Below are 26,631 nucleotides of genomic sequence, written 5' to 3'. Positions count from 1 at the left end.
CATAGCATACAAGGCTACGGACCAAATGCTGGAATATGGGATTAGATTAGACAGGGCTTGATGGCCGGCGCGGACACGATGGGCTGAAGGGCCTCTATCCGTGCTGTATAACTGTGGTAAACCACTGTTATACCTGTCTGTATGTGTATGTGTATTCCACTAGGTACAGGTCTGGACATGCCTCGGCTGACTCCTCCCACTATTCCAGGTATATAAGTGACTACCTCCCAGTCCCTTAGTATTCTGGACGGGTCGACCACTCGAGACTAGACCTTCATTCTTTAGTTAATAAAAGCCTGGTTGTTACTCGCTTAACCTCAGTCTTTTGAGTAATTGATGGCGCATCAATTTTATTAACTACATTTTTTATAATGGAGAAGATCCTCACACCAGCATGCCTGGACCTGGACAGTCGGGAAGCGGACGCTTCCACCAAGTTTGCTCACTGGCTCATGTGCTTCGAGGCATTCCTGACTGCCTCCACTGCGGTCGTAACGGATGCGAACAAACTGTCTGTCCTGATTTCCAAGGTGAACCACCGAGTGTACTCAGTCATCCGGGATGCGACCTCGTACACAGCCGCCCTCCAGCTCCTCAAGACCCAGTACACGCGCCCCGTGAACGAAGTTTACGCCAGGCACCTCCTGGGGAGTCGCAAGCAACAACCTGGGGAATCGACTGAGGAATACCTCCAAGCACTGTCCGTGCTTGGCCGGGCTTGTGGGTGTAAGGCGGTAACGCCCACTAAGTACACGGAGGAACTGATCCAGGATGCCTTCGTAGCGGGCCACAGGTCCAACTACACCCGACAGCGACTGCTGGAGCAGAGTGACCTCACCCTCGACAAAGCCTCCGAAATCGCACTAACACTGGACGCAGCCTACCGGGGCATGGATGCCTACTCCTCTGCACCGTGGACGCTGTTTGCTAACCTCACCTCCGACTGTAAGCCCATCGCCACAAAGAGCAGGCGATACAGTGCCGGGGACAGGGTTTTCATCAAAACCGAAGTGGAGCGGCTCTTGAAGGAGGGGATTATTGAGGGCAGCTCCAGCCCCTGGCGAGCCCAGGTTGTGGTCGTTAAGACCGGCGAGAAACAACGCCTGGTCATCGACTACAGCCAAACAATAAACCGCTACACCCTGCTGGACGCCTACCCACTCCCCCGCATAGCTGACATGGTCAACCAGATCGCGCAGTACCGCGTCTTTTCGACCATTGACCTGAAATCAGTGTACCACCAGCTCCCCATCCGCCCCAAAGACCGCCAGTATACTGCTTTTGAGGCAACGGCCGCCTCTATCACATCCTTAGGGTTCCCTTTGGCGTTACCAACGGGGTCTCCGTCTTCCAAAGGGAGATGGACCGGATGGTCGATCAAAACGCGCTGCAGGCCACTTTCCCTTACCTAGACAATGTGACCATCTGCGGCCATGACTTGCAGGACCATGACGCAAACCTCGAGAAATTCCTCCGCACCGCCCAACTCCTGAACCTGACATATAACAAGGAGAAGCGTACTGAGAAGACACGTGAGGACCAATAAAATGGACCCCCTGGTCGAGAGGGTCGACCTCCTCCACGCCAACCCCCAGTACGCTTACATTGCGTACCCAGACGGGCGGGAGGACACAGTCTCCATACGAGACCTCGCACCCTCGGGGACCGCTGTAACCCACTACCCATTACCACCCCCCCCACGACACCCTCGGGGACCGCTGTAACCCACTACCCCACTACCCATTACCACCCCCCCCCACGACCCGATATCCAACCCCAGCAGCCGGCTCGCCTTGGACCGTCACCCACGAGGACTACACTCCAGTGCCCCAGCCTACACAGGATGCGACGCCGGAAGCTGCACCACCCCTGCCGTCGCCACGTCGATCACAGTGGCAGACAAGACCTCCGGAGAGACTCCAATACACGAACTTTTAAATACACTTCACCCCGCCGGACTCATTTTTAAACAAGGGGTGAATGTGGTAAACCACTGTTATACCTGTCTGTATGTGTATGTGTATTCCACTAGGTACAGGTCTGGACATGCCTCGGCTGACTCCTCCCACTATTCCAGGTATATAAGTGACTACCTCCCAGTCCCTTAGTATTCTGGACGGGTCGACCACTCGAGACTAGACCTTCATTCTTTAGTTAATAAAAGCCTGGTTGTTACTCGCTTAACTTCAGTCTTTTGAGTAATTGATGGCGCATCAATAACTCTATGACTCTATGACTCTATGACTCATTGCTAGGGGGATAGAATATAAAAATAGGGAGGTATTGCTTCAGTTGTACAAGGTATTGGTGAGGCCGCACCTGGAATACTGCGTACAGTTTTGGTGTCCATACTTAAGAAAGGACATACTTGCTCTCGAGTCAGTACAAAGAAGGTTCACTCGGTTAATCCCGGGGATGAGGGGATGGACATATGAGGAGAGGTTGAGTAGATTGGGACTCTACTCATTGGAGTTCAGAAGAATGAGAGGCGATCTTATTGAAACATATAAGATTGTGAAGGGGTCGGATCGGGTGGATGCGGGGAAGATGTTCCCGATGATGGGTGAAACTAGAACTAGGGGGCATAGTCTTAGAATAAGGGGCTGCTCTTTCAAAACTGAGATGAGGAGGAACTACTTCACTCAGAGGGTGGTAGGTCCATGGAATATGCTGCCCCAAAAAGCTGTAGAAGCTACATCATTACATAAATTTAAAACAGAAATAGACAGTTTCCTAGAAGTAAAGGGAATTAAGGGTTACGGGGAGCGGGCAGGAATTTGGACATGAGTCTAGGTTCGGATCGGACATGGCCCTGTGGGTAGCGGAGCGGGCCCAGGGGCCGTGTAGCCTGATCCTGCTCCTATTTCGTGTGCCTAATTCTGTTAGATTCGGGAGATGGTTCTGTGATAGTGGATTGGCGGTTAGGATCAGATCAGCCATGATCTTATTGAATGGCGGAGCAGGCTCGAGGGGCCGATTGGCCTACTCCTGCTCCTATTTCTTATGTTCTTATGTTCTTAAAACTTTTTAAAAGTTTTAATTTGTAAAATGTTCGCATTGTATAATCTAAAAATAAATTTCACCAACAGCTACAGTTCCCATGGCGATGAGGCACCCAGAGTCTTTACTATTGATGTTACTTTGATCTTGCGATACAGTGCACCTTTATATTGTAAATCCCAGTTTTGCTATGGTGCTGTGAGTAGTTAATTGATGTTCAAGATATGCAAAGGAAAATGCTACAATCTTATCCAACCAGGATTCAGTATTTCCAAAAATAATGCAAATTTTATTTGACACTGCTTCAGATTATTTTCAATGTTGCTATCTTGCTGCCACTCATATTATCACCACTAGAAAACTAATTGGGCACTGTCTTCATGAAAAAACTGTTGATAAATGTTGATCATTTACTTGCAAACATACACCCACGTTACTGCGATATCATCACGAGGAAAAAGATGGGCTTAACAAACAGTTCTTTGAATATTTTGCAAGGAGACTGAAATAAATACCTAGTATTCTGCTTAAACTGATTTTAGGCTGCCAATTTTTGTGGCATTTTACATTGCACTAACAAATAATGCATTTTTTATGTGTTTTGGAAAGAAAAGTAATTATTCCTTTTTGCATAGTTGTTGTAAACATTAATGAAGAACATTACTATAGCACACACTGATTCCCTAGATGAAGATTACCACAGATAAGATGTATTTTGAACTACAAAGAAAATAGCTTTCAAAAGGAATATAATGAAAAATATTTAAACATTATAGTGTCATTTTCCTCTGTCAGTCAATGTCAGTATTTTGAGACGCAGAGGTCTCAAAGCATTGTTTCATATGCATTTGTAATGCTTATTTTGCTGCAGTTGTACAGTACTCTGCAATGTTGTTTCAAAAAAAAATCTTTTACTTGCTCTCAAAGCGAGGAAGTGCACAATGTCATTAAGAATTTAAGTGCTTCATTAGGTTTTAGCTGTGATGTTTGCATAATACAAAAGATATGGCAAGGAAAATTATAACTTCATGGCTTTTGTAACTTTTAATTATTGTTATTGTCAGTTTTTATATATTTTTCGATATTGGCTATGAAAATTAATTTTCTTGCTAGATGATAGATATTTCCTTAGAAACTAATACGTGTAAACAATATACATATGAAAATGGTTAGTTGAATCAAAATGAAAACTTACAATAGTTTTTACTTAAAATAAATTCAGCAGGAATACAAGAACAAAAGTATGTCGTGTTTTTGAGTGTTTTCCTTTAAACAAAATTCATGATTCATTCAACAGAGGCAGACAGTCTATTTAAAATTCTTTTTGAAGTTCATTGAAGCACAGTGACTAATAGAGCACTTACCAACAATTTGGCTTCTATCTTCTCTTCTTCATTGGAGTTGTGTTGACCCAGTTGCTTCACACAGGTCTTCACTTGCTGGTTAAAACACTCAATTCCAAAAAATGCACTGCTCCATCCTGGGTTGCATCTCTTTTTCCCTCTGTTTGACTCTGTTTGCCACAGAGGTACAGAAACTCGGGTTTCAGCCACTTCTGTTGTATGGCCTGCATTTTCTTTCCTCTCTTCATTGCTCTGGCTAAGCTTTAAATCCTGATGTGCAGTACAACTTTCACCAGTAAAATGCCAGTTATTTTCCATCTGATGCAAATGTTTTGTCACGTTTTCCTCTTCCTCACAATTACCTGATTTAGGATTCTTAAAGTCAATTTCACCAGGTATTGTATTGGTAATACCTTGTCTAAGGATCACTTCAACATTGCTGTGTAGCTGGTCTTCCTTACATTCAGCTGTATAATACATAACAAGGTAATTTGCATTCATAGGTTATGCTGTTCAGCTCTTATATAAACTGACAGCTAGACTGTATGTAACAGCATAACCGTCCACTTGTGCTCTATAAGAGACAGAGTACTTCAAGTTTGATTTAAATGTCAGTTACCAGGACAACCAGCACCAGCTGAGATACACGTCAAATCCCTACCAGCATTTGTCTTACTTAGTTTATTACATAGCTCAGCTTTGAATACTGTATAGATTCAATAAACGCTATTTTTTATCCTACGTGTTGTCAATTATACTTTCAAGGATAACAGAAGAATAGATAATAGAGCAGTTTCCCCCATCAGGTCCTCCCAGCAAGGAGCGGCATTCACAGTGAGCATTGGTTGGAAAATCAAGGGGGTGGGTTTGAACTCGCAGCAGGCTTCCAGCGGGAGTTAATTTCCCGTCCGCCTGGGCCTCATGAACATGGTGCTGTCAACCTGAGGAAAATGAGGCCGCTCTTGACTGTCTGCTGGCACTTTGGTAGTTGTGGGGACGGGGTTCCAATGGAAAGGAGAATTGGGTGGGGTGTGTAACAGGTGGCCAATCACTAGCGCCATTTTGTGCCCCCACTGAAGTAGAATTTTACTCCCAAAGGAACATCAGAAGTATATTTCACAATAAAATAAAGCTGTCAATCAAAATAAGAGTTGATCAAAATTAGCTGCCTGTTATAAGTCTAGATATTCCCCTGGAGTTATGCCAGGAGCGGCTGATGTATTAAAATGTTAAGCAACTGATGGAGGTGTGCCATCTAGTGTATTTTCTCTCACAGCAACACTGGATACAAAGGGTGCCTGTTGACCCTGGTACCTAGCATTGTGATGGGCAGTAGAACGGACCTTTAAAATGTAAAGGGTCAAAAAGCCTATGCAGTCAATAAAAGAGCAATTGAATACATAGTGCTTTTTTTAATTAAATTTTTCCCCCCATTTAAACAGGGACCATCGAGGCTGCCAGCCACATTATGGTGCAACAGGCCTCCGAGTTCTGGCGCAGCTAATCTCCAATCCCTCACCATGTGGATTCCCCGACAGGGGCAGGTGGCCTGCCAGAATGATATCAATGACCTTCAGGCCGGAAAATCGGCCAAGGTCAGGAGCACATCCTTGAGGCAGGCGCACAAATATGCCTACACTTCTGTAGGCGTTACAGCCAAGCACGATATCCAGGCTCTGTTACAAATGTGAAACAAGGCAACTCGGATAGAGTGAGCTCCTAGCCCAGGTGGGCTGACCAGCTCCCTTAATGGCACTCATCTGTGATATTTGTAAAAAGAAATCCACCTCATCAGATGTGCCACATCTCCCTTTGCACGTGTGCCAAAGCATGCATATTTCACCCAATAGAGGGCCACAGACAGACATTCCAGAAGGTAGGGAATACATTTTAAGCTTGTCACGAATCTGGCAAACTATGAATTATAGAAGATAATCATACAGCAGAGAAGGAGGCCATTTGGCCCATCGTGCCTGTGCCAGCTCTTTGAAAGAGCTATCCAATGAGTCCCGTTCCCCTGCTCTTTCCCTACAGCCCTGCTAATTTTTCCTTTTCAAGTATACATTCAATTCCCTTTTGAAAGTTACAATTGAATCTGCTTGCACCACCCTTTCCATTGTGGAAAGGAAGATCGGGCAGGGTGTATGACGGGCGGCCGATCCACTACCTCCCCGCCCCTCCCCCCCTCGTTTCGCAGCCCGCCAAGGCTGAATTTTACCTCCGCCGAGTGCTCCACATGGTATGATGTTTGCAAATAAAGTCCTGGACCTGGACGACTGCACAGATAAAAGACCCATCTGCGCGTATTCACTATTCTTCATAAACTATCATAATATTTAAGATGGAACAACCTGCATCTACTGGCGAAGTGGCATCCTGATTTAGAGATTGTTGAAGTAATTAATTATTTCTCAGTAACTAGAGGTTAAATGAACGTGCTGCGCAGGTACACACAGTGCAGCAGTTTGTGCTTGTAATTGTGTGAACTGTGCACATAAGGGGGCGGGGGGCAAACGGTTGTTATTGCTCATTTTTCTGAAACATTTATTATTCCCAAATTACTTTCACAAAAGGCAGAGACACTGATCCATACAAATTTTAAATCTGTAAATTAGCTCAATTGGATGTTGCATAATACCTGAATACAGATTGTCAGAAAGGTAGTTCACACTCAAAATAGTGTATTCTGGTGATGTTGCTGATGATAATTGAGGTTGTCTGGAGATTTCTCTGGCTTCTATATCAATTGCTTTCTCTTCAGATTCAAGTATTGCTTTATCCCAAGTGCCTTTACCACTTCTTTGATTCCCATGCAGAGGAACTGTTTTCTTTGCCTGCGTGGCATTTTGTAGTACCAGGTTAAGATAATCTGGGTTTGGCCTTGCTGTGGCCTTTGACCTCGCTTTGGCTTTTGAGCTGAGACATAAATAATAGTTAGTTTGATAGCAGCAAAAAACTACAAATTAAAATTTGACTGGAAATAGTAAAGATGACAACTCTGGTAATACCTCAGTATTTCAGTTTCACAACTCTTGCACCATTTAGTGTAAATGTCAAAGCATATATGTGTGTGTATGAGATTCCAACCACATATCCGCGCCACCACTAAGGCCGTCTATTTCCACCTCCATAATATCGCCTGACTCCGCCCCGCCTCAGCTCATCTGCTGCTGAAAGCCTCATTCATGTCTTTGTTACTGCTAGACTTAGTTATTCCAACACACTCCTGGTCGGCCTCCCACATCCTACCCTCCGTATATTTGAGGTCATCCAAAACTCTGCTGCCCGTGTCTTAATTCGCACCAAGTCCTGTTCACCCATTACCCCTGTGCGCGCTGACATACACTGGCTCCCGGTGAAGCAGCGCCCTGATTTCAAAATTCTCATCCTTGTTTTTAAATCCCTCCATGGCCTCACCCCTCCCTATCTCTGTAATCTCCTCCAGCCCTACAATCCTCTGAGATCTCTGCGCCCCTCAATTCTGGTCTCTTGAGGATCCCCGATTTTAATTGCTCCACCACTGGCGGTCATGCCTTCAGCTGCAAAGACCCTAAGCTCTGGAATTCCCTCCCTAAACCTCTTCGCCTCTCTCCCTCACTTTCCTCCTTTAAGATGCTCCTTAAAACCGATCTCTTTGACCAAGCTTTGAGTCATCTGCCCTACTATCTTCTTATGTGCCTCGGTGTCAAATTTTGTTTGATTATGCTCCTGTGACGAGCCTTGGGTCGTTTTACTACATTAAAAGCGCTGTATAAATGCAAGTTGTTGTTGTTGTTGTTGTAGGAAACACAGCAGCCAATTTGCGCACAGCAAGCATCCACAAACAGCAATGAAATAAATGACCTGATCATTTTTTTTAATGATGTTGGTTAGTGGATCATCAGTGTAAATAGTAAGAATAATAACACAAACATCAATGTGATCAATCTATTTACAAACGGGGGGTGGGGGGTGATTTTCTCAATGGGGAGCTTTTGGAGGCGGGACTCCCACTTGTCAGGTTTCAGTCCTGTCTCCAAAAACTTCTGGCCAACCCACGTGATTTTCCCTTGATTGACCTTGTTAAGCCCGCTGGGGCCAATTAAGGGAAAGCCGGTTGCAGAGAATGTCAACGTATGACGTTTCATCTGTCAAAAACTGTCATCGTTTGACAGCTCTGTGAAGCTGTCAAACAGTGACATTCTCTGTAGTTTGATGAGGTCTTGCATTCAAGACTACATTTCTTTCTTTTACAGAAATGAGATGGTTGTTGCATCTGAGAACACAACGGCCATCTCTCATCTGCAACACAGAGGTGTGAGACTCTCCGCATACACACCGACTGAAGCCTGCAGGAAGAAACAAAGGTAAGTACACTTTTAAAAACACTTTGCATTTACCACAGATACTCACCTCTACACTCTTGCACCCATCACTTATCTTCACACCACACTTTTGCACCCCCCCCCATAACCCCGCATACCCACTACTCGCCTTGCTGAGCTACTGGCGTGTTTTGGAGCCTTCGGGAAGCCCGCACTGGTGAGGGCAAAAAGCGGATAATCCTATTTTCTGCCTATTAACTACCTGTTAAAAGGCAGTTAATAGGCTTTAATCCCTTCCCGCCGCCAAGGAGACGGGACCCGGCGCGGGATGGCCACCCGCCTCCTAGGAAGATGATATGGAGGCGGGTTGGGGGCGGGTTGGGCACCCGCCCCCAAATTCTGCCATTTTCCCAGCAGCTCCGCCTCCATACCCGCCTCCCCAGGGCTGGCAAAAATCGCTCCCTGAGTGTTTTTTAATAATAGTTTATTTTTAAATCTCTGCTGAGTACTTACTATTAAAAAGAAAATAGATGGAGAACATCCATCCAGAGATCTACATCCTAAAGTTGAGAATCTTCAAAAAGCTCTAATAAAAAATGTCAATGTTTGAATAACTAGTTTAAGATTCTACTACACAATCCTGTTCACGTCAATCAAGAAACAATTATGTGAAGTTCTGGGAGGATAAACTATGGACGATTCCACCAGTCAGGGCACATATTCTGTTCAGAATGAGTAAATATGGGTATCTGAGATCTAAAATGAGATGTGGAGGTGTTGGGGTTGGGGGGGGGGGCGGGGGGAGGGGAGGGAGGGGCTAGGGAGAAAGGTTTGGGGGAGACACTAAGGGGAAAGGTGGGTGTTAGCATTTCAGAGTTTCTGCAATACTGTAATCAAGACATGAATATCACATAAAATGAGTGTTTATCATTAACAAAATGTAAAACCTGGGATTTAATTTTTTTAATATAAGAAAGTGATGGCACAAAGTGAATAATTGGGATTAATTGTATTACTTCATCCGATGAATAGGAGAACCTCCAAGAATACGGCATTCAGTAAACATAGTCCTTAAGTATAAATTCAAAATTACTTAACGGTCACAAAATAATCATCCTCGACTCTTCAACAATTTCAAGTCCAATAATAGGCTATTATTGGAAATTTCCTCGGGGCTTCTGCCCCTTCGCCGCCATAACTTTGGCAGAAACCCTTTTAGCATGAAAAACGGGGCTTCCGCCAAACTTATGGCAGTGAAGCGGGAGAAGTCCTGAGGAAATCTCCAGAGCATATTTTTCAGGTAAATCTGTAGATAGCCAAGGTATCAAACTAAAGTACATTAAAAGCATAAATATAAGAGAAAATGTTAAACAGTGTGACTAAATGTGTGACACCTAGGCCGGAATTTTCCCGTTGCCGAGCGTGCAGGTTTGGGGGTGGGTCGGCAGTAAAAATCCCGGAAATAGCGAGTGTGTCGGAAACCCGCTGTCATCCCACTGCCTCGCGCATTTAACGCGGGCAACTTTGAAGGCGTGACATGGACCCGATCGGCAGAGGCGGGCATCCTCATTGAAGTCATTAAATGCTTGTTGAGACCCCCTTAAGAATGTTTTTACTGCCAGATATTGACTTTTACTGCAGGAGCACGGGATTCATGGAGCTCAGGTACCGTGCCTGTGGTCATTGGCGAGTTTATTCATTGAGAGCTGGGAAAAGCACATAAATACTGCAACATTACACCTCATTACTTGCCTCGTGGAAAGGCTCTTGCTCACTCCATTTTGTCCACAGATTTGGGTGTCAGCAGTTTGCAGATCATTTCTGCAACCTCGGAAGCCACTCTTACCACATTGCTACTCAGTATCACAACACTGAGGGATTGGCCCTCTGATCTACACTTTAGCTGCCATCTACTACATTAGCATGGGTGCCACTTATATTGTCTCACCTTGGTCCTTAGAATCGGACCAAGATGAGCCCCACCACCAACACCAGCAGCAGCAGGAACCACACCAGCAGTCTTCTCCTTAACGACTTGATGCTCCCCAGGAGAGAGGGGGGCACCACAGGGCTGCACCATGCCAGAGGCGATACCTCCAACACAGGGTGTACAGGCAGAGGATGAGCTTCCTCAAAATGACTGCAGTGCTTCAGGCGGCTCAGGCTATCATGCCAGGTCATCGCAGACATTTGCTGGAGCATGACCTGCTGCCCAGAGGAGCTGGTGGACATGCCTCAAAGTCACCACTGCTCTCAACTTCTTCGCTTCAGGCTCCTTCCATGGATATGCAGCAGACATTTGCTGGATCTCGCAGTCGGCCACCCACAGATGCATCACCCAAGTGACCGATGCCCTATTTGACAAGTCAGCCAATTATATCAACTTTGTCACTGATGAAGCTAGTGGTACTGAGGGTGCTTGGCTTTGCAGCTCTGGATGACTTCCCATGGATGCAGGGCGTCATCGACTGCACATATGTGCCCATCAGGGCACCCCATCATCACCCAGGAGTGTTTGTGAACCGCAAGGGCTTCCACTCCCTCAATGTGCAACTTATCTGCAACCATAAAAAGATGATTATGCATGTGTGCGCCAGATTCCCTGGCAGCTATCATGACTCTTACTTTCTGCATCAGTCCACCCTCCCTCAGCTCTTCGCACCAGCTGGCTGTTTGGAGACAAGGGCTATCCACTGAAGACGTGGCTCATGACACCCTTGAGGATGCCAAGTACTGAAGCCGAGGCGCGTTATAATGAGAGCCACATGTCCACTAGATGTATCATAGAGCAAACAATAGGCATGCTGAAGATGCGCTTCAGATGCCTTGACAAATCTGGAGGAGCCCTTCAATGCGCAACAGCCAGGGTCTCCAGAATCTTTGACGTTTGCTGCACAACAAGGATTGGAGCTGCAGGAGGAGCAAGGCACAGAGTGCACAGCCTCTTCAGAGGAGGAGGAGGAGCAGGTGGAAGATGAGGAGAGTAAAGAGATGGGTGTTGGCGAATCGGCACCCTGTTTTAGACACCACCAGATTTCTGGCACGGTATAAAACGGACTGCTGATTAGTTATCACCTGTTTTGCACAACCGCTGAAGGCTAATTTCACACCCATTGTCTTTCTTTTGTCATTCTCTCAGAGTGTATTTTCCAAGGGTGGACGCAGAGAAAGTTAGGTTGGAAAGGAGTAGGGTGATGTAGGTGGTGAGGGATGAAGGAACTGGTTCGAGATGGCCTTCCATGGAAGTAAAGAGGCCACAGGTGATGACATGATCAAGCGGGTGGCCATGAATATGGTTAGGAGAGTTTGGCCTAGAAATTCGGTAGGCTTAGCGTCGCATTTGAGGCGCTAGAGGGCCTAGCGCCGGAGTTATGGCCAGTTGAGAAATTCCCTGGGGCCCTAAATCGGCGTTGCACCGGTAGCGCTGCGCCGGCACCGATGACGTCATCGGTGTGCGCAGCGTCCCGGTTGCCGTGGTAACCCGGCCCCAAGCCGAAATTCAGTTGCGCCCGCCTCGCCCGTGGCAGGCGCAACTAAGACTCTGGCAACAGAGTCTTCCCCCAGTGTGCGCCGGCGCATAAAGGTGGAGCGGCGGCCGGCCGCGTTCCCGGCGGCCGCCTGCCCGCACCTCCCTTCCCGGACTCCTGCATTCCCCCCCCGCGGCCCTGATCAGTGTCTGATGCGAGCCCGGCACTTCCCCGAGGTGCCGGGCTCAGATGTCGGGTCAATCCGCCGGACAGTTGTCGGCTGCAGGCAGCTCCTCCTTAACAGGAGGAGGAGGCCTGCAGTTCCCCCGCCTGCCGCACCGCATCGGGTGCCGCAGTGGGGGATTAGCGCCGGGAAACCCAAGTTCACGCCCGTTTTGAGGCGCTAAAGGAGGGTTTTAGCGCCCGCCGCTGTCTGGGCCCGGCGCACCCGAATTTTCGTCGCGCGCTGCCGCATTACCGCTGGCGCAAACTTTCTGGCGCTACAGCCCTGGCAAGACCAAAACCCAATTTCTAGGCCTTTATATGGAGGGAGAGATTTAGGGAGGACAGGAGGGCAGTGAATTGAGAGGAGTGGGCAAGGGAAGCTGAGATGGAGATTGAAATCACCGAAGATGAGATGTCATTCAGCACAGAGGCTGAGGGTGGAAAGGAGTAAGGATATCCCAGGGTGAGGTTGGGGGGAATCTTAAAGGAGGTGAGATGGGTAGAACAAGGTGAAGTGCTCAAAGGAGAAGGTGCCACAAGAGTAAGGGGAGAGATCAAGATGTTACTAGGTGATAAAAGACACACAGTGGTTTGGACAGTCAGGTGGTGGAAAGCATAGCTAGGCGGGAAGGTAAGGGGGAAGGTGTCGGCACGTGTTAGGCAAGTTTCAGCCAATGCCAGGATGTCAATGCAGTCATCAACAAGAAGGTCATGGATGGCAAGGGCCTTGTTCATGAGTGAATAGACAATCTGGCGGGAAATGTGCAGGAGGCGGTGAGTGATCCACTGGCAGAGTCCAAGGGGGTAGTGGTGTGTGGGTAACTGTGATGGGAAGCAGGTTGGCCGGTGGATGGGAATGTTTTCGAGAGAAGAGGATGGGGCAGTTGGGGTTGCTGCTTATAAGGAGGCAGTGACAGGTGCTTTGATGGGCCCTTCGGAGAATACCAAGAAAGGCACAGAGGGAAGGCGCAAAGGGGATTCAAGCCTGGAATGGCAGCAGCAGAGCAGGAAAGCAGAGAGGAGAAATTAAAAGTAGCATGAATGGACGACAGGAAGGGGAGGAGACATGAGAGAAGGATCTGAGATGGGCCAAGAGAAATAAAAAAGGGAGACAGAATTAATTGGCTCAGGTCCAGATGGATAGCCAAAATGTGTATGCAAATGGACACAGTTTGATGACAACGTCCTATGATTTATACTTTATTCTTTTGGCTATATAGTTCTATTGGCTTTGTTGATTACTGCTTTGCATTGGTTGGACAAGTTGAGGAAATCATGTTTGACAAATTTGCTGGAGTTCTTTGAGGATGTAACGAGCAGGGTGGATAAAGGGGAACCAGTACATGTCGTGTATTTGGATTTCCAGAAACCATTTGATAAGGTGCCACATAAAAGGTTACTACACAAGATAAGAGATCATGGGGTTGGGGGTAATATATTACCATGGATAGAGGATTGGCTAACTAATAGAAAACAGAGAATCAGGATAAATGGGTCATTTTCAGGTTGGCAAACTATAACTAGTGGGGTGCCACAGGGATCAGTGCTGGGGTCTCAACTATTTACAATCTATATTAATGACTTGGATGAAGGGACTGAGTGTAATGTAGCCAAATTTGCTGATGATACAAAGATAGGTGGGAAAGCAAATTGTGTGGAGGACGCAAAGAATCTCCAAAGGGATATAGATAGGCTAAGTGAGTGGGCAAGCATCTGGCAGATGGAGTTTAATGTGGGAAAATGCGAGGTTATCCACTTTGGTAGGAAAAATAAAAAAGCAAATAATTATTTAAATGGGGAGAGATTACAAAATGCTGAGGTACAGAGGGATCTGGGGGTCTTTGTACATGAATCACAAAAAGTTAGCATGTAGGTAGAGTTAGTAATTAGGAAGGCAAATGGAGTGTTGACCTTTATTGCAAAGGGAATGGAGTATAAAACTAGGGAAATCCTGTTACAACTGTACAGGGTGTTGGTGAGACCACACCTGGAGTACTGCATACAGTTTTGGCCTCCTTACTTAAGGAAGGATATACTTGCATTGGAGGCAGTTCAGAGAAGGTTCACGAGCTTGATTCCGGAGATGAAGGGGTTGTCTTATGAAGAAAGGTTGAGCAGGTTGGACCTATACTCATTGGAGTTTAGAAGAATGAGAGGGGATCTTATTGAAACATATAAGATTTTGAAGGGGCTTGACTGGGTAGATGCAGAGAGGGTGTTTTCCTCGTGGGGGAATCTAGAACTAGGGGGCATAATTTCAGAATAAGGGGGCACCCTTTTAAATCGGAAATGAGGAGGAATTTCTTCTCTCAGAGGGTCTTGAATCTTTGAAATTCTCTTTACCAGAGAGCTGTGGAGGCTGGGTCACTGAATATATTTAAGGTGGAGATAGGCAGATTTTTGAACGATAAGGGAGTCAAGGGTTATGGGGAGCGGGCATGAAAGTGAAGTTGAGGCCAAGATCAGATCAGCCATGATCTTATTGAATGGCGGAGCAGGCTCGAGGGGCCAAATGACCTGCTCCTGCTCCTACGTCTTATGTTGAGCATCAAGTCTACTAAGACTCCTAGATCTCTTCCAACTTCATCCTTAGCTATTTCAACACCATTCACAGAGTAGTGTGAACATAGGAATGGGAATAGGCCATTCAGACTCTCAAGCTTGTTCCGCTATTCAATGAGATCATGGCTGATCTGTATCCTGTGCCATCAATTTTTCCTTTCTATATGCAGTACTTACACTCATCTGCATAAATTTAATCCATCATTGTTCTGTCCAACATTTCTGTTTATCAAAAGTATTTTCCCCAAAGTAATTTCACTCTCAATCGTATTAAAACCTATGGTCAGGTAACAGCTTTGGTGTCATCTCACCCAGTTTCAACTACTGTTTAGGGACAGAGATTTGTTTATGAGTTTAAATCTGTAGTCTGATTAGGGCTATTGCTTTCCAATATATCATGTTTTTATATTATGTAACATAGAAATGTTTAAAATGTTCAACAATTGTCCTGCTGCTGAATTTGATTTTGAAATTCTAGGGGAAAGCTTTTTATGTATTTACAGAAAATAACGACGGCATTCATACAGTAGAGATCATACAATTTTAAGATTACAGACCTCTATTTGACTTGTTACATTTTAATGAAATCTTTTCATCATCTTACAATAAAAATCTTTCAAACTATGTAACAACCACATGCAGATCTGTGTATAAATAGATGTGGTCCATAATGTTAACTTAGAAACCTATATTTAAATAATCCTGTTCAGTTAAATGAAGAATTGGTTCCTAAATAATATTAAAAATGCAAAATTGATCAGATACATTGCCATATTAACATTAAACAAATAATTAAATGCTTTCTTCAGAAAGCTACACAAATTGGTGTACCTGTACTCTGTTTCTCATTTACAATTTATCTAACCCAGGTTGCCTAGGATACATTTGTGTTCTCATAGCAACTAAACTGGATGCTGCTGCATTTTTGAATACACAATTGCATGAACACTAAACTGATGTTCGTTTAAAAATTCTGTAGAAATGTGTATATGTGCTAGATGTGCTGCCCATGGACTACGAATTTTTAGGATTGCCAAAATTAACCTGGAAATGAACTTTCAGATGCATTTATCAAATTGCCTGTCTATCTGCCATCACATTAAAACAACTTACACTCATAGAGCACCATTAATGTAATTAAAATGCCCAAGGTGCTTCACAAAAGGCAAAAAAATAACTGGAGACCAAGAAATGAGGAAGAAGGATTAGCAGGGGTGGCAGAAAGCAAGACTGAAGACGTAGCTTTTGAGGAGCGGAAAGTGATACAGGAAACTCTCTTTTTACCGGCACCTAAATAACCGGAAATCTCTCTTAACCGGCAAAATTCAGGAGTAGGTTCAGGTAAGTTTTACTTCATATTAGTGGCCGTGTAACCGGGGTTCCTGCACCTGTTGCCATACAACAGGGACGCCTGGATCTGTGGCCGTGTAACCAGGGTTCCTGCACCTGTTGCCATACAACAGGGACGCCTGGATCTGTGGCCATGTAACCGGGGTTCCTGCACCTGTTGCCATACAACAGGGACGCCTGGATCTGTGGCCATGTAACCGGGGTTCCTGCACCTGTTGCCATACAACAGGGACGCCTGGATCTGTGGCCATGTAACCGGGGTTCCTGCACCTGTTGCCATACAACAGGGATGCCTGGATCTGTGGCCGTGTAACCAGGGTTCCTGCACCTGTTGCCATACAACAGGGACGCCTGGATCTGTGGCCGTGTAACCGAGGTTCCTGCACCTGTTGCCATACAACAGGGACACCTGGATCTGTGGCCGTGTAACCAGGGTTCCTACACCTGTTGCCATACAACAGGGACGCCTGGATCTGTGGCCATGTAACCGGGGTTCCTGCACCTGTTGCCATACAACAGGGACGCCTGGATCTGTGGCTGTGTAACTAGGGTTCCTGCACCTGTTGCCATACAACAGGGACGCCTGGATCTGTGGCCGTGTAACCAGGGTTCCTGCACCTGTTGCCATGCAACAGGGATGCCTGGATCTGTGGCCGTGTAACCAGGGTTCCTGCACCTGTTGCCATGCAACAGGGATGCTTGGATCTGTGGCCGTGTAACCGGGGTTCCTGCACCTGTTGCCATGCAATAGGGATGCCTGGATCTGTGGCTGTGTACTGGGCTCTCGTACCTTAGTAAGTATACCTCTCTGTAATCCGGACTTTTTGATCAACCGGCACCACGCCGGTTCCGTCGGTGCCAGATAAAAAAGAGTTTCCTGTAGTAAGGTGAATGTACCAGAGTGCAGTATGAGGATAAGTACCAGGAGTGGTATTTACTCATTACTCTAAAGTTTAAACAACTTTACTTTATCTTTATGAATCTCCCAGGTCCCATCATCTACTTTGGAGGTCAGAGTAATACTGAAAAAAAATTACCTCCAACTGACTAAAAACTGGCTTCAAAGGTCATTTTCCCTGCCATTAATAGCTCTGAAACTGATAGTTATATCTTAGATGCCACATGGTCAATCTTGAAAGTGATTTTATTTCATCAAATGATACCACCATTGCTTGTCTTTGGTACACCAAGGGTTAATGAAAGAAAGACTTGAAAGAAAGACTTGCATTTATGTAGCGCCTTTCAAAACCTCAGGACGTCCCAAAGCGCTTTACAGCCAATTAAATACATTTGAAGTGTAGTCACTGTTGTAATGTAGGAAATGTAATATAATGAAGACAGTAATCCTTTAAGAACTCCTTTTGAAAAGCTAAATATTTCCAATTAGCAACACTTTTAAGGTTTGGAAATGTATGCACCATGAATGCCTGATAAGATGACCTCATTAGGGCACGATTACTTCTTTGCAATATTATACCATCCCACTACAAGTTCCGATATATCTATTTTTCCTCTAAAGGAAGTTTTAGTCAAACATATTTTCAGTACAAATACAACAAAAACCTTGGCGGAGAGGATTATTACACAAGCAATTTCAGAATCAGTGGCAATTCAATTACCCAGATGAAATGTCTTCACTACATTGGCAGCACCTCCCAAACCCATGACCTCTACCACCTAGAAAGACAAGGGCAGCAGGCACATCGGAACGCCACCACCTCCAAGTTCCCCTCCAATTCAGACACCATCCTGACTTGGAAGTATATCGCTGATCCTTCATCGTCGCTGGGTCAAAATCCTGGAATTCCCTCCCTAACCGCACTGTGGGAGTACCTTCACCATACGGACTGCAGTGGTTTAAGGCGGCGGCTCACCACCACCTTCTTAAGGGCAATTAGGGATGGGCAATAACTGCTGGCCTTGCCAGCGACGCCCACAACCCATGAATGAATTAAAAAAAAGGTAGGGTACAAGGGCAACAGGCACTCAGTATGCTGAGTGAAGGCCATTTCATCCAGAATGAATTAATATTAAATAAATCACTGATTTAAATCATCTGAAAAATAATGTAATGACCATATTTGTTCACAATTTTAAAATGTTATTTAATAATTTTAAATGAAAATTAGACAGGGCTTTTTAAAAACTGTGATATTGAGTGATTTTTGATATAATGGCTTAGAAATTCAGTGATTGATGGCGGGAAGGAGCATCTGCGATCAGTGAGGCACGATGGCGATCGTGGCATGCCAGCAATGGACCATGTACTTTTAGGAGCTCCTCTGCTTAGATGCCACATGGCTCCTTTGTTCCTCCCAGATCCACATTCAGGTAAGCATATTTAAAAAACTTTCCCTGTTGAGCCGCACGTAGGCCTGGTTTTGCCGAGTGCAGCCGACACTGATGCTGGCTACCTCAGGGCAGACCAAGCTTGCAGTGGGGGCCTCAGACAGAAGTTATGCCCCTTATTTGCACATGCAAAGGGACTAACATCTGCTTCAGGCGTGGGCACTGCACGCAGACTTTTTGACCTTTACCAATATGGCGGGCAGCGCGCTTCTGTCTTGTAACAAATGTGCACTTCCTGCCCATCATATTGGAGGCTTAGGAGGATGTTTAATGCCCAAAAAATCGGAACTGCACAGCTGAATTTCTAAGCCCACGTGTTCATAATGGGTTTTGCATGTATTAAGCCTTAAGGCATCTCTAAATTTATATATGCCCACAAAATGACCTGGAAATTGTGCAAACGTTCCAGTGGACTCCCAACATAATTCCAACGGGAGTTCCTCACGAGCACTGCAAACTTTAAGTGCAAAATTCTGGGATGGGAAATGAGCAAAGCATCTGCACACCCCTATAAAACCATCGCGTAAAGGAATATGAGGACTCCCTAAGTTGCGAGTTCCTAAGCCCTGGCCCTCAGTCGGGTCCAGTGTGAAGGTAAGCCTGGTCTCACCCAGCATTCCTGGCCAAAAGGGGTGGTAGTGTGGCCCATCTGCAGTTCAGGTCAAGTTCGATCCTGGACTGCCAAATGATGAGGGTAACACTCGAGGAAGGCTCACTGTTCTTAAGGAGGAATGAGGGGAACCCAACACCTCCCCCATGGCTGCAAAACCACAGTGTTTCTGGGGTCTCCAGCAGGGGAGGGGGGCACAGCAGATGTGCCTTCAAACCACCAAAGGCCTGCTCCTGCAGGTTCCTTCACTTGACCCCAGGAATTTTGGAGGGGCCAGTTGCTGAGTCCTGTGGCAGGCGCGAGTCTGTGCATAACTGCCGGGATCACAATCTCATGGATCGTCTAGGCTATTTATTTGTGCAGTTTTAAAAAAAAAGGCAGAATTGTAGACATAAATGGATACTTACAATGGTGTAGGATGAGGAGGATTCCCGTTAACTACCTCATAAAGCTGCTCCAGTAGTTTCTCATCCCAGTAGAGGTCACAAAACTTCTCCGATATAGCATTACTGAATGTACTGAATTTAAGACTTTTCAAGGATAAGATGTACTCACCTTATAAAAAAAATCAAAAGTCTAAAATCAATTACAACAATGTAATATTATTTCATTTAACTAAAAAACATTAATATTGTAGCTTGTAACCAATCCTGAATAATGTTTTCTTTGTAAGAGATCTGATTTGAGATTAGCTAAACCAACTTTTGAGATTTATTCTCTAGTATTTACAAATGAATAATACGATGTATAGTTCAGATGGATTTTGACTGTTCAAATACTACATTCTTTACATAATTACTGTACAAAATAAGACCTTCCAAACAAGAACAGCACCAATCAAAACAGTTTTCATTTATTTCTGAACTAGAAATGTTTTTTGTTTTAAAAAGCCCAGAGGATTAATTAAATTATTTTTAATAAACCAAAATTAAATTCAGCAATGAAAGAAAAGACACACTAGAATAGATTTTCATCTTCACCACCTGGGCAGTAGTAATCTGGTGGAGCAGATTTCAATGGAACAAAATTGAGGGGGGGATCTACAACTGTAGGGCAATCTGCCTCACCAGAGGCCAGAGTACTGCCCAGACGGTCAACATGATGTACTCTACCACACTGCATTCAAAGGCAGGAAGCAATTACAAGCACTGAGCCATCAACCGAATGGATAGCATGTGCAGACTGGACGATGCACTCAACGGCGTGAGGCAGAAAAATTATTGTACGCAAATGTGCCACTCTCTATATCTGCTGCAGACTTTTAGCATCAAAAATTAATTCAACAGCATTTATAAAATGACATTTGAAAACGTTTACCATGTGCCTCATCTGACTTTTATAGGTAGGCAAGTCATGCTTTTGGAAAACCCATTAAGCGTATTGAAAAGCCTTTGAAATTAAGAATGAATCATACTCTGTTCAAAACAGCACTACTGTTTACAGAGTGTCACCTATCACAAACACAGCACTTAATTTTAATTATAATTAGCCACATATTTAGAGTGATGAAATTTTACAAATTCATTATTTCCAATTAAATATTTTTCACCGATCTGTGATTATTTCTAATGAAAGACAGCCATCAGGACAGCATGGTCAACGGCACTCGATATTTTCCACAACACCTAGATTCTGGAGCGTGAGGCCCAGGCCATTTTAACTCCAAGGTCTCAGTTAAATAAACATGTCAGCACCGCCTCCTGCTGAAAGCCGACAGGACTGAGAGCCGGCGGGCGAGAGCAGGGAATTGGGCAGGAGGCTGACACCACCCGAGGCTCAAGGGAACAGTCTCCAGCATAAGATTAGTGTTGGGAGGAGGAGTCTCCAAAGAGCTGCTGGTGGTGGGAGGGAGAGGGAAGGCCGGGGCTGGAGAGGCCCAAAGAGTCCTCGCATTTTATTTCCACAGAGATAGCCCACAAGGAACCCTCGCATTTTATTTGCTTTAAATACTTACTGTAGCCATTCTGCTGCCTGCTGACAGGTTTCACTGGTGGGTTTGGCACTGTACGGGCCTCCCGTGATTTTTACTTGTAAATCGCGTTTCACTGGCAATTACATCATCAGGCTGCAACTTCAGCCTATTTAGTAGGCCCCCGCCTGCCTGGAGTGGGCGGCGCTCCGTGTCTAAAATGTCACTGGTTAAAATGGCGGTGGGTGGGAATTCAGCACAAACCCTCCGACCGTCATTTTAACTACCTGCTCGCCCCATACATGCTGGCCTGGCGGAGTTAAAATCGGGGCTAAAGCTGTCACTCTAGAATTTAACAAAATTAAAGCAAACATTCCAAAATATTTTAATAATCTGAAACTCTTGTAAAAAAAGTTAGATTTTGCTCCTTTATATAATTATTAATAAAATAATTTGTATGTTAAAATAAAGATCATCTACCCATGGCATGGGCTTCTTCGCCATTCTCTAAGTAACCTTCAAATGCAAACTCTTCTTTTATGAGATGAATTGTTTTCTGCAAAAGACTGATTGGTTCTGGGCTTGATGAATTTATTGCCACTAGACTGTCATGAGAACATGATGGGATGCATGCAGAAGGTAAGTGGACATTTTCTGAAATTTTTGCAGTAATGTTTGGAGAAGCCGTGCATGCTTTTATTTCATTTCCAGTAGCCAATGACTCCTGCGCAAACAAACATGTGTCAGACAATGGTAGCTCTGAGGCAACACCGTCAAAATCTACAAATTCATTAAAACTGTCATTAGAAGGCTCTGATACAGTGTGCTTTTTGATCTTAGGTTTTTGATCCTCATTGCTACCAAGTGTAGGGCTGGAAGTGTTCTGCAATTGTGATACTGTATACTTAAAAGAGTTCCCACTGCTTCTGCCAGAGTCCCTGTCTGAAAGTACCGTAGATTCTGGGAAGTATCTATTCAACCTATCTCCAGAACTACTTGGCAGAAGTGATGCTTGTTCTGGCACGGTCAACTGAACAGGTGGTGAGGTTAGTATCCCTGTTTTGGAGTTCTGATGAAGAAGAACATTGTTTACTGGAAAGGCGGAAACAGCTGAAGAACCAGAATTACAAGCTACTTTCTGGTGCTGCAAAGAAATTGTTTGTGATAGATTTGCTTTGCTTTCAACCATAGGAGAACGGTTGGTAGATGAAACGGAGCTGTTTTTAGTTTGGTCTGGTGAAGATACCAAAGGTGTATTTGTGCTGCTCTCAAAGCTCTCATTCTCAAAGTTCACAACAGATGCGTCCACAACTACATTATTTTCAATCTCTTCGATTGGCACTGCTCCCTGGTTCTTCTGGATTTCCTGTTTTATAGCTTTAACAAGCTGTTTGGCTGTTGGGCTTTTACTTGACACTTTGGCACTGCTGGAATAAGAAAAGTAATTTAATTTAGAAAAATAAAGTAAAAAATAAATCCTCATTTTTATGGCCACAAAATGCTGAAAATAATTTAGAATAGGTTGCTAATTTCACAGCTCTTAGTTATCTTAGACTTTTTTTCTATGTGCAGGAAACTTTGGTTTATCCGGAGGTTAACTGTCCGGAATGCTCAAGCCACCGGCAAAAATCAGGAGCCATTTCGTTAGGTTTTTTTTCTTTTCGTTGCTTTTTTTTCACCAGTCAGGCTCTGCAAGGTCTCGCTGAAGCTGTTGCTAAGCTACAGAGACGCTTGCAAGGTACGGCCGACTGTTTAGAAGCTGTTGCTAAGCAACAGTGTTTGTTGCAAGATACGGAGCTCAAAATCTCCGCATGTTTCAACATTAGTGCTGGTTTGTCCAGCAGTTTTGATGGGACGGCAACAGCTCAGTCCCGTCGGTGCCGGATAGCACAAAGTTTCCTGTGTTTAGATTTTCAATTAATGCAGAAATGAGTGACACTAGAACACACAATGCGAAAAGTTGAACAGCCACTAAGTGGGAAATTATTTGTGTGAAAGAATGTTTGAATTATTTCACTGGCCCCCCCCCACCCCCCCAAAGATTTTATGAGAGATTAGGGACACCTTCCTTCCGTAGGAAACAATGTCACATACCTCATGAGAATGGTTGTAGAAGTCTGTGGATTAAACTGTGAAACTTAAAATAATCTTGGAGTGTCCAGAAATAATATCAATCATATATATACTACCATTTTCCACTTAACTGCTTAATACCACTTCAAAAGTTAAAATATTTCACAAAATTGTAAAGATAACTACATTTAGCACATACATTTTTTAACTAGATACTACAAAAAGCATAATAAATGGTACCATTCTGTCCAACAAAGGATGACGAACTAAGTAGTAATATAATAAAAAAGTAATTTTCAAATAAGCACATTGTTGTCATTCAAACTGTACAAATTAATAGCTATAAATTATTCAATCTGAATTTCACGAAGAAACCTCCCATCGATTCAATAAACTCATCTTTATTTGGAAGACACATTTTTACTGTACTTGCACTTGCCTGATATTCTAAATAACATTACTTTTTTAAAGATGATTTTTCAGATCCATCAAAAAATGGCTAATTCAAAAGTTACATTTTTTAAATATATAATTTGCAAAATTATATTTTTGCTGAATATTTTTAAATATTGCATCTGTTCCCAATGGCTGACCTGAACACAAATTCTAATACTCTTAGGGGATTTGCTTTCTTATATCATTAATGCGTTACCTTGTTTTCTCTTTGTGCTGTGTGATTATTATAGGTTTGAAATGGGTGGCTGGGGAAGTGAAGGCCTCTGGAAGTTTGGAAGGGGACTTGCTGTTTACAGAATACTGACAAGGAATTGGGCCCTTTACAGCTGTCAGTTTACTGTCACTAGCAAGAGGTACAAATCCTATAAATAATGAATGAAAAAAGAAAGAAAATTCAATGATAATGCTTTTGCTGGTTGGTATGAAAACGTGTTCTGCTCCAGTAATGATCAGTACCTAATCTGGATGATTCTTGGGCAAAATCTGTATTTCCTAGTGGAGAATGAGAAAGTTCTAGTTTCTCTGTTTTGAAATTCAGTCCAATGACAGTCATTCCTTTTTTGTGGTAGTTCTAATAAAGGAAAAAACAATAAACAGTTGTGAATCCACATGTTATTTTATCTGTGGGTGCTACATTTACAAATGAATTGAACATAGACTCTGGAAAACTGTACGCACAAACCAGAGCAACAAAAATATTAATACAGCACTGGTATCAAAGATGAATATCAAGGCAATATTAGTAATTGTACATCCTATTTTACACAGTAATTGCACAGTAATACACAGTAATACATTTTGGAAGTTCCCAAGGATACCAGTGTAAACTGAAGCAAAGAAATTATTTACTCCTTCTGTGATATTTTATTTTGAAAAACTTTCAAATGCTTTTAAAATCTTGCTCACAATTATTACCTGATTAATGGGGAACAGCATCATGGAGGAAATACTTTTAATCCAAATAACTGTTGATAAAAAATCTTGAAGCATATTTCCTTCTGGGTGATGATGGGGTAGATTTTTGTCTTCATCACCTGGGTGTTAATTTGGCAGGGCGAACTGCAAGCTCTTTACAGAACCCATCTGATTTTCATTCCATTGCTTTTGCCCCACCAGATTACCACCAGGCAGTGAAGACAATATCCTAGCCTGATATTTTCCATTCCCCTGGCAGAAAAGTAGCTTACTATACTAGGTCCTCATAACCAGCAAAGTATCTGGTGGCTGTACTTCTAGCCAACTACCACTGACCTAAGTGGAGACTGGCAATCTTACTGCTTCCCAGCACTGAATCCCTCTGCTGGTAGTGCTCTTTCCTGAATCAGGAGGCTACTGATCCAAGCCTCACTCCAGACTTCAGCACATAATCTTGACTGACATTTCAATGCATTACTGAGGGACTTGGAGATGCCATCCCTTTCGGATGATATGATAAATTCATAACACGTTCTTGATCTGGATTGGGACTGGCACCGTGAGCCCACCAGGGTGTGAAATACTGCTGTCATTAGTCCTTAAAGGCTAGAGGCCAGATTTAAAGGGTTGCGACTCTTAGAGGTTGGTGGCCGCGTGTGGGGAAAGTAACTGTAGCCAGCCTTTCCAAAGGCTGTAAAAGGGTTAAAATTGTTGCCAGTTGCTTAAACGGCTACGTGAGGCAAAAGAAGTGCGTAGCAACAACCAGTAGTGCTCGCTTCGGCAGCACATATACCAAAATTGGAATGATACAGAGAAGATTAACAACCAGTGGAAGGCAAAACAAATGTGGAGGCAGGAATGGAGCCTGTGGACAAGTAATGGAACAGTGCAGCACCTAATCCTTCTATTAATGGCTAGCAAAAATGGGGGTGGGGTGGGGTCTGCTGCATGAGGTGGGTGTAAGGAGGGTTGTGCTGTGTGGCACTGCAGAGCACTGTCTCAGGGTACCGCACTGCGACGTGCCTGGCACGAGGTGTCAGCCAGGGTCAATGCTGTGTCTACTGCCTGCAGGACCTAGATACTGGTGCAGAGGAAGATAACGCACCTTAAGGGAGCTGCGCAATAAGACTAGCCATCAGTACTTTTACCAGGTTCATAGCACAAGTAAGTAGGCCGCAAATTGTTGGCTATCAATCTGTTCCACATCTACTGCACCCCCACGGTAAACCCTCATACAAGCTTAAGCGATTTTTCATTGCTTACCATGCATATCCATACTCTAGCATTCAAGCTGCAGCTTACAATTGAATGCTTCAGCACTTCACACATAAAATCATTGAAACAAAACCTAGCTGATCCATGATCACTTACCAGCATGCAGGATGAGCAGCAGGCTGGGCACACGTCTGTCACTGAGTGTGCTTCAATAAATATGTGTCATAACTACATGTCTGCTTGCAGGACAAGTTGATATCTAATACAAGGGAACAGACCCAAACTGAAGGACAGCCTAGAATTACAATCTCTTGATTCCCTCAGAGAATGCCTCCTTTGACTTCCTTGGATATGTAGGGGAAATGTAAGCAACAAGCCACCTAAAAGCTCAGAGCTAGTATGATTTTGCTCTTGCATGACCAATGCAGTTACGCAAATTCCTGAGGGTGCAGTTAGTGAATGTGAGGAGTTAGTACCTGGTGAGCCATAGTGCACAGGTGAGGAGGAGTAACTGATGGCAGAAGAGAAGGAGCCTAATGCCCAGATGGCTACATGGCTGCTATCGATGACCCCCTATAATTTGGAAAATGCTGTTCATATCCTATGCGTGGCTGAAAGACTGGTGTGGGAAGGAGGGTTCCATTTCATGGGACACAGACACCAGTTCTCAGACAGGAGAAGCTGTACCGCTGGGACGGGCTCTACCTGAACTGGAGTGGGACCAGAGTCCCAGCAGAAAGGGATAAATAGGGTTGTGGATAAGACTTTAAACTAGTAAGACGGGGAGAGGAATCTGGTGAAAATAACATAATCCTGAAGATAAAAGAAATAGGAGATGAGAGTAAAGGTCAGA

General features: G+C 44.3%; 1 protein-coding gene across 2 annotated transcripts in view; it reads right to left on the bottom strand.

The window, feature by feature from the left end:
- kndc1 (kinase non-catalytic C-lobe domain containing 1) overlaps positions 1-26,631 on the bottom strand; it is a 328,087-nt gene that overhangs the window by 135,123 nt on the left and 166,333 nt on the right. For both annotated transcript variants that reach the window (XM_085994745.1, XM_085994746.1), the window contains exons 12-17: positions 24,105-24,219; positions 23,845-24,010; positions 21,600-22,546; positions 19,618-19,765; positions 6,982-7,259; positions 4,365-4,810 (exon numbers count right to left, since the gene is read on the bottom strand). In XM_085994745.1, the coding sequence (XP_085850871.1) occupies positions 4,365-4,810; positions 6,982-7,259; positions 19,618-19,765; positions 21,600-22,546; positions 23,845-24,010; positions 24,105-24,219 (2,100 nt within the window). The remainder of the gene's footprint in view (positions 1-4,364; positions 4,811-6,981; positions 7,260-19,617; positions 19,766-21,599; positions 22,547-23,844; positions 24,011-24,104; positions 24,220-26,631) is intronic.

Source organism: Somniosus microcephalus, chromosome 8 (genome assembly GCF_052327205.1).
Source record: "Somniosus microcephalus isolate GS21.2 chromosome 8, FLI_Smic_1.0, whole genome shotgun sequence".
NCBI classification, from domain to species: Eukaryota; Metazoa; Chordata; class Chondrichthyes; order Squaliformes; family Somniosidae; genus Somniosus; species Somniosus microcephalus.
This window is presented reverse-complemented; position numbering and strand designations above follow the sequence as displayed.